Source organism: Centruroides sculpturatus, unplaced genomic scaffold (assembly GCF_000671375.1).
Source record: "Centruroides sculpturatus isolate CEXI.00-Female unplaced genomic scaffold, Cexi_2.0 scaffold214, whole genome shotgun sequence".
In the NCBI taxonomy this organism is placed as follows: Eukaryota; Metazoa; Arthropoda; class Arachnida; order Scorpiones; family Buthidae; genus Centruroides; species Centruroides sculpturatus.
The window spans coordinates 589,281-598,891 of record NW_019384569.1 but is presented as its reverse complement, the minus strand read 5'-3'; the positions used below and the strand labels follow the sequence as shown (position 1 = coordinate 598,891).

The window sequence follows — 9,611 nt, the reverse complement described above, 5'->3', positions numbered from 1 at the left end:
AAAAAGAATAATTGTGTGGTTTATTATAAAATACAGAGTTTACATTTAAGATATTACTTTTTTATTTATGTATTTATTTATTTGTAAGAAAATATTAAAGAATTGTCAATATTTTATGTAGAAATTATTATTTGTCTATTGTAATATAAGTTACAGTTCGTTATATTTCTGTAACAATCGAATTTTCGTGTGTGTGGAGGCGTTAGGTTCTGTGTGGTAACTGCTATAGTAAACATCCTACGGCGGATCATTCGGTATAATGGTTGTCGTGGAAACGAGTAATAAGTTTTGTCGCTTCGAATATATCGTATAAAGAAGAATTGTAAGCGAAAATTTAATATAAGAATGACTATAAACAATATATTCGACGCGTTAAATTGTATTTATTCTCGTTATAAGGAGTACTCTTGTTTTAATACGTTAATTTTGGTGTTGTTAGTGTGGTATACTAAAGCTAGCGATGTAAACATTTATAAACAGTACAATTTGGCTTAAAAATCGTAAATAATTAGCGAAACATTTTTAAAAATCGGGATGATTTAGAAAAGAAAATATGTCACGTCGAAGAAAGCGCGCGATAAAAACTGCACACACACAAACACACACACACACACACACACACACAGGTGTGTACATTTTTGCTATCAGCTGAGAACTAACTGCATCATTCCGGAGGCGGACCAATAGAAAACGAGATGAGAAAGCCCCGCCATGTAAACTGGAGCATGGTGGTGCTGCCGCCTAGTGGTCGAAGGCGGTATTAAGCTACCAGTTGTCTATCTGTCGTCGATTGTCCGGCTGTGTTACAACTCGGGGAGGTCGGGATTATCTGTCGGAATTTGGCATCATCGTGTGCCACTTCGAATCTGGCAGTCAGACTATATGCCACTATTTTTTTTATTCTTCTTGTTTTTACTCTACATTCTCGTACGTTAGTAGTAGCAATGGGCCGGTTGCTGCGCGGGTGAAAGCGGTAGCCTTTGTTCGGCCGTTGTAGTGTATTGTTCGGCCGTTGGCCCCGTCGCTGGCCACCACGGAGGAGACACTGCGTGCTCTGGTGGATTCCGCATGGTACAGGACGCAGAGATATCACGGTTGTCGCATGGATTTCACCCTGAGTTTGGCCGAGTGGGCTAAAGATAAGCCACTGAGTATACTTCAACTCGACCCAGCAGATCGTGCCGTCTTGAAAATAGCAGGTAAGAACTCTCGATTTCTTTTTTTTTTCTTCTTCTTTTCTTCTTTCATTTATCGTGTCGTTCCGTACGACTAGACCGGAAGTCGAATCGACACTAACTAACGCATACATCCGCTACGTCATTATAAGAGTACAAATACTATATAAAATTTTTCTCGCAGCGTTAGTCGCGTATAAATACATTTTACTAACTCTATACAATGCTTTGAAAAGGACCACTCCAACAATAGGCGCAAACTTTGAGTTACAGAATTATATTGTTGTCGCGTGGCTGGAATTCTCCCTGGGTACAGGTGTGTACAGGTATAATCTCGATATATTATTGGATGTTTTAAGTTGGTGCATTAAGCGACAACGTGTATAAAACTTTATACACGTATATATACTAAACATAAGCTAGTTTTTAGTGTATTATATATAATTTAATATAAAAAATAACTGTTAAATGATTCACGTTTCTGTCTGACGTCAGTAAAAATAAACTTTAGCGAATACGTGACGTAAGATGAAGTAAGGCGATTTAACTCAAGTGTGAAATGCTCGACTGCTTTCACTGATGTTAGATCCATACGCTAGAAAAATAAAATAATAAAGAAGAAATCGTGAATAATCTCATTTTCTAACATTCTTACGTCTATAATATATATATTTTTTGGTATAATGTTATGTGTAATTTTTATAAGAACGTTCGATCACGTGTTCTGAGTATCTACACGAACTTTCAAAAGTATAATTTAATAAAGAAAATGGATAGAAGCAAACTTTATATTTGCATTATATATGAATTCATTACATTAAGTGCAAACATCTGCAGAAGCTATTTGACGACAGGGATTTATAAANAATAAAAATAAAAAAGAAAGAACGAAACGAATTTTTTTCGTCTATTATCTACAGTTGGAGTAATTGTCTAGAAACGTGGACAAAAGAGACACTGTTGGAATTTCGTACGGTAGAAAACTTTTTTTCTTTTTTTGATGGAATTTCAGAACAATTTTTATGAAATCTGATACAAAAGGTGCAATTTTGATTAAATACGTGACAATGGAATTTGGAAAAGTGTAGTAAAGAGAGTGATATCAGAGTCTACGCCAATGGATGCAGAACGTAAGAAACTGTGTGTATATTATGCATATTATTTTATTTTAAAAAATACCAAAAGAAAACATTTTAATTTGAATTCTAAAAAAATAAAAGAGATAAGTAATCTGCTTGGTTTAAGGTTAAACAAAATTATAGACGACAATGAGAAAACGTTGCATAACCCGTTCACACAAACGATCTTATCTCCCTAATTTAAAATCCATTAAACTTTACCAAATATAGACAAACCGAAAAGTACTCGTATGTCTATAAAACATTTTAATTGAAATTTTACGGTAAACAACCAAAATTTGGGACAAAACGACACGTATTTAGAAATAATTCTTAATACATGTCATTGAACGGATGGAAAGAAACTGTATAAAGTTGAATCATTGATCGACTAGATGAAATTCTTCTTTCGTGTAACTCATTCTAAATTCAGTACAAAGAATATATATTATATCATCAAATGACGAAATATAATAAATGTGAGTTAAAATATAACGTGTCATTTTTATAAAGTGTACGTGTCTTCTTTCAATTATCGACTTATATATACAGTATATAAGATTTTAAAATACTTTACTACGAAATTAACTTTCGATATTTCGTGTGTTGCGTGTATAGTAACTGGGACGAATCGAATTTTATAATCTAGATACAAACAAAGAAATTGGGTCATAGCGTGGACCATCAAATAATCGTAACCGTAAACCTTCAGACTGGGAGTCGTTCGTCACAATAGTACAAACACCACACCCAGTAGACACAAAGGTAATCGTCCTTAAAGTCGAGTCTGAATACTTTAACCTCTAAACATCGACTTTATGTATAAATATAAATTTATAATTCTTTTCTTTATCGATATTCTTATTGAGTTCTCACAAGACTACTTTACCACCTGCTCTCTTCGTGACTCAACTTTGACCTCACTCTTCTGTTGAAACAATAGACCTTAAGGCTAACAGATCTTTTTTTCAAAGAATTACATTTCTTTTCGAATTGTTCAAATATATAAAATACGATTCGTGAAGTTAATAAACTTGCATTAATAAATTCATCGAGAGCAACTTTTGGATAAATAATTCATTATAAAAGACAATTATATCTTTACACGAACATAATTTCTCTCATAAATACTGTTTCATATTCATAAAAAATTTCAATTTTAAATGTTTTAATGAAAGTAGTTTAATTATATTTTTGATTAGAAAGTATATAAAGTTAATTAAAATTAAAATAAGCAGATTTTTTTAATGTTTCGAACATAAATTTTATAATTTTTTAAATAATTGTTTTGTTTCGAAGATTATAGAAGTTTTGGCTGCTCTATTGTTTTTATGTAGGTTTTTTTATATATTTGANTAGAAAGGGAATAATTTCTTTTTATTATGTTTATGAAAAACTAAGTGGTTGACTTGCTAAATTGTTTGTTACTTATAAAAATCATTTTTTTGTAGAATTTAATATAAAATAAAATAAAATTTAAAACATTTTAATTGAAATTTTACGGTAAACAACCAAAATTTGGGACAAAACGACACGTATTTAGAAATAATTCTTAATACATGTCATTGAACGGATGGAAAGAAACTGTATAAAGTTGAATCATTGATCGACTAGATGAAATTCTTCTTTCGTGTAACTCATTCTAAATTCAGTACAAAGAATATATATTATATCATCAAATGACGAAATATAATAAATGTGAGTTAAAATATAACGTGTCATTTTTATAAAGTGTACGTGTCTTCTTTCAATTATCGACTTATATATACAGTATATAAGATTTTAAAATACTTTACTACGAAATTAACTTTCGATATTTCGTGTGTTGCGTGTATAGTAACTGGGACGAATCGAATTTTATAATCTAGATACAAACAAAGAAATTGGGTCATAGCGTGGACCATCAAATAATCGTAACCGTAAACCTTCAGACTGGGAGTCGTTCGTCACAATAGTACAAACACCACACCCAGTAGACACAAAGGTAATCGTCCTTAAAGTCGAGTCTGAATACTTTAACCTCTAAACATCGACTTTATGTATAAATATAAATTTATAATTCTTTTCTTTATCGATATTCTTATTGAGTTCTCACAAGACTACTTTACCACCTGCTCTCTTCGTGACTCAACTTTGACCTCACTCTTCTGTTGAAACAATAGACCTTAAGGCTAACAGATCTTTTTTTCAAAGAATTACATTTCTTTTCGAATTGTTCAAATATATAAAATACGATTCGTGAAGTTAATAAACTTGCATTAATAAATTCATCGAGAGCAACTTTTGGATAAATAATTCATTATAAAAGACAATTATATCTTTACACGAACATAATTTCTCTCATAAATACTGTTTCATATTCATAAAAAATTTCAATTTTAAATGTTTTAATGAAAGTAGTTTAATTATATTTTTGATTAGAAAGTATATAAAGTTAATTAAAATTAAAATAAGCAGATTTTTTTAATGTTTCGAACATAAATTTTATAATTTTTTAAATAATTGTTTTGTTTCGAAGATTATAGAAGTTTTGGCTGCTCTATTGTTTTTATGTAGGTTTTTTTATATATTTGAGACATGCATATAACAATTCTGAAGCCAAATTTTATGTTTAGAACTGTAGAAAAAAAGGGAGAAAGTGATATTATCATCAAAATTTAATACGAAGAATAGAATATTTTCACAGACAAAATCTTTTTATCTTCAGAATCTGCGAATGATAAAACTCTCCAACAAAAAATTTATTTTTAGAACCTAATTTTGTAATTAAAATTTTATCTTTATAAATCTGCATTGCAAATTTTCTTTACAAATATCGCAATTTTTTTTTTAATATTAAAGTTGCACTTTCTAACAATTCTGTAGCCAAAGTTTATGCTTAAATGAATATAATTAATTCTCAATACGTTTTATATTTAATATATTTCATATTTATAATATATTTAATTAGTAATTATTAAATAAAGGAAGGAGAAGAGTAGATGCTATCTCCAAGGAACTCATTTATAACTGTCCAGTTAAATAATATAAAGAAAAGGAAAGATAAATTTCTTAATATTCTCAACACGTGTAGGTGGATGAATTTCCTCGTTCTCTTGAAACCTTTTTTTTTTTCTCTTTTGTAGATCTTAGTTTGGTTTCATACGGACTCGATCGTGCTTGAAATTCGTTACGCCTCAACGATGAGAATAACTAGAATAGCGAACTACAAAATTACCATCTGCACTAATAAAACATTCGCTTGCCACACGTTTAATAATAATTTATACTTCAGACGTTAACTCATTACTCTTATTCACTTTCTTCTTTACATTATGCAAGAAAGGGAGTGAGAGAAAGGACTGAAATAGGCTTCAAATAAGCACGAAACGGGAAGACGTCGCGTCGCGTTGTGTCGCGTCGCGCGTGGAAGTACTGTACGTCAAAAAAAGAAAAAAAGAATATCGAATTTTATTAATAATGAAATAAATTTTTTTTAAAAATAAGACAAATAATATATTATTATCGTTATTCGTATAAGAATTTAATTGAATTGCCTTAGAATATAAAGTTACAGTGCAATCTTCGTTATTACGTTAGCCTATTTGAATATCAAGAAAGGAAGTGTTATAATTTTAAACTTTATACTACACTTGTTAAAGCAGCTCTTACTAAATCAAACGAAAATATTTTCAAGGTTATTCTATTGTGTTATTCTCTATCGATAAATGAAAATAGGAATTCTTTAGCGTGTTTTCTGTTATTGAACGCGAAAGAGAGCGACGCGTCGCGCGCTCTCTTTCGCGTCCAATAATAGCTACAGTAGTTAGAAAATAAAGAACTAAACTTCTTATATTCATTATAAAACACACACACACACACAAATATATATATATTTACAGAAAGATTTACTTGTAAAGTATATGGGAAATACAGAATTATTACTAGGAGAGATTCTTTATGTGCGATGTTGACGTTGCGCTCATTGTCGCACCTGATTATAAATGTCATAATTAAGAATAGACGTCAAGGTAAATCATGAATCATATTAGAAATAATCTTAGCTTTCGTTATAATTGCGAACAATGAGATGAATAAGTGCCATTATTGATTTTAATTCTAGATCAATATTCTATTTGACAGATATTTTTAAGAAGTTATTTTTTTCCCTTAGCGCGCGTCGTCATAGATAACAATTATTTTAAATAAATTTATGAAAGAAAAAATATTAAAAAAAAATTATACAAACTATACAAAAATTTATAAAAAGTTTGTTTACATTATTCATTTTAAAATATTTATTTATGTTTAAGAAATAAAAAACAGATTTTCTTATAAATAGTTTTGATAAGTGTGCGACGCGACGCGACGCGACGAGCTGGAGATGTAGTAGAAATTTCTACTTTCTTTAATTAATTGCTTTATAAAAACCATTATAAAAAAGAAATTAAATTGTAAATTTAATATACAAATTTTTATATTCAATTTTTATTTTTTAAAATATTTATTAAAATAAAACGCTAAATTTATTATAATTAAATAGAAGTTTCTCTTATTTTTTTCGTATAAAAATTACATTTATAGATCGAGTAAAGTCAATATTAGTCAGAAATTCTTTTTCCAAGAAAATATTTTTAGTCTAGCTGATTGATGATGTCGCCTGGATCCATAAGTTAAACTTTCGTGTAGGAAAGTAGAATTATGAGGAAATAAAAATATTTTTTTTCTGATAAATTTCTCTCTTTATAAAATAAATACAAGTCTATGAATATATATATATATAAAGCGTGACAAACAGACTTTACAGTTTCGTATATTAAACAATATAAAGACTAAATGAAGAGAACATAATATAGGAAAATGTACTGTACTGTCTGTCTGTCACGCTTTATATTTCAATAAATCATAATCAAAGAAATTTAAATGCTTTAAATACGCTTTCTAACTCAGAATTGTACTGCTTTCATCTAAACCAGTTTGACACTTTTCATCGCTTGCGAAATCCAACGAAAATAAATTGCATTGACTCGAAATTCTAAGAAATTTAAAAGAAAAACTTTATTCATTGAGTGATGTCCATCTATTATTATTATTATTATTATTATTATAAAAGAAATAATATTATATTAACTCTTTCGTTTTTAAATATAAAATGGCATCTTTCTAGACGTCTGTTGGCCTAAATTCTTAATTTTATGTTCAGCGAATCACTTCATCGATTTTCAAAAATAGTTTTTAAGCACGTTTATAAAATTGTTTTCGATCACAGAAAATTAATTTCTTTAAAAGTTTCCTTTGTCATTTGTTTTTAAATTTTATATCTTTTTTGCTTTAATTTATTTAATTAATTTCGACATGCAAGCTGCCCCAATAACAATTAACTGAGATAAATTTTTATGTAATTTATATTGTAAAATTTTTAAATTTTTAACGTAAATTTTGATATTAGAATGCGGTCCAAAAATCAGTTAACCGAAAATATTTGAAGATAATTATTTAGATTAAAATATGATTATTGATTTCTATTAAACACGGAGGACTTTCTTGATCTTTAATAATTTTTTGTAAATATTTTTATTATAAATTATACTAAAACGCTTTTTTTTAAAACTAACATTCAATTGTCAACTGAGTTTTGGGACACCTTACAGACTTATCGTACAATATAATACGATAGACTTTTGTTGTATTTAAAAGGACTTAAATTCTAATTTAGATTAAGTTTATAAAATTATTTTAATAGTCAAACACATTAATCTTCATAAATTTTCATATCCTTAGTTCTTAATATTTAATTAAACTTAAAATCTTTTAATATAAACTACAACTGAATTTGATTTCGGTTAATTTTAAAGCTATTTTCAAGGTTAATTTATATGTACATGTTCCTCATAATTAAAACTATCGATTTTATTTGTAGGCGTTTATAAGATAAATTATTACATCAAGAGACTTCTATTATTAATCTAATTAATATAATTAACTGTTTTATAAGACAAAGGTTCATTTGGTGTTAACATTTAAACGCTTTTCAACTTTAATTTAGTTTTATAAGATTTATGTAATTAATATAATCGATTTAATTACAATTAATTCTTCTATTGACTCATTATAGAGATTTGGTATGGTTTAAGTTAACTTCTATAAAATTAATACAGTAAAAATCTGAGAATTTTTTGAGTTAAAGATATAATTCTTCCTCTCTAGAATACTACTACTTTTCTCTAAAATTCATATAATTATTAATTTTTATGCTTAATATTAGAAATTGTTTATTCCATTTAATAGAGTTAGAGCAATTGTTTTATATGGGAAAATATCAAGAAGAATTGTTTTTTTTTTAATCTACAAATCTTTCCATTTTATGTGTAAACTGGGAAAGTTTTCTGTCTGCATTGAAGTGGCATTTGGATAGGAACCCCGAAAATCTGGAACGTTTCCAAATAATAATTCGACCGAATTAAGTCTAACATCCGAGATGTGGACATAAGGAAAGAGCATCTTCCATCCAAAGATAAAAACGTTTTTTCATAAATATATTCATGAAGACATTTGTAGATTAAAGAATTTATTTTATGCTTGATATATAAATTTTATTAATATTAATAATTCATTTTTAAAAAGTGTAAAAGATTATTTTTAAAAATTCAACAAAGCAGTGCTTTTTTTTTTTAAGTTGGAGGATTACTTTCGAATTTAATTATTAAAATAAAAATTTTGACGAAAGGAAGTGTTATAATTTTAAACTTTATACTACACTTGTTAAAGCAGCTCTTACTAAATCAAACGAAAATATTTTCAAGGTTATTCTATTGTGTTATTCTCTATCGATAAATGAAAATAGGAATTCTTTAGCGTGTTTTCTGTTATTGAACGCGAAAGAGAGCGACGCGTCGCGCGCTCTCTTTCGCGTCCAATAATAGCTACAGTAGTTAGAAAATAAAGAACTAAACTTCTTATATTCATTATAAAACACACACACACACACATATATATATATATTTACAGAAAGATTTACTTGTAAAGTATATGGGAAATACAGAATTATTACTAGGAGAGATTCTTTATGTGCGATGTTGACGTTGCGCTCATTGTCGCACCTGATTATAAATGTCATAATTAAGAATAGACGTCAAGGTAAATCATGAATCATATTAGAAATAATCTTAGCTTTCGTTATAATTGCGAACAATGAGATGAATAAGTGCCATTATTGATTTTAATTCTAGATCAATATTCTATTTGACAGATATTTTTAAGAAGTTATTTTTTTCCCTTAGCGCGCGTCGTCATAGATAACAATTATTTTAAATAAATTTATGAAAAATATAATCTTCAA

General features: G+C 28.1%; 1 protein-coding gene across 2 annotated transcripts in view; it reads left to right on the top strand.

The window, feature by feature from the left end:
* The first annotated feature begins 652 nt into the window (after nt 1–652).
* The window catches only part of LOC111624128 (plectin-like), a 78,170-nt gene continuing 69,211 nt past the window's right edge, over nt 653–9,611 (top strand). The window contains exon 1 of one of the 2 annotated variants that reach the window (XM_023366921.1): nt 653–1,199. In XM_023366921.1, coding sequence (XP_023222689.1) covers nt 1,103–1,199 — 97 coding nt within the window. In that variant the 5' untranslated portion in view covers nt 653–1,102. The remainder of the gene's footprint in view (nt 1,200–9,611) is intronic. The other variant, XM_023366924.1, reaches the window with a different exon arrangement.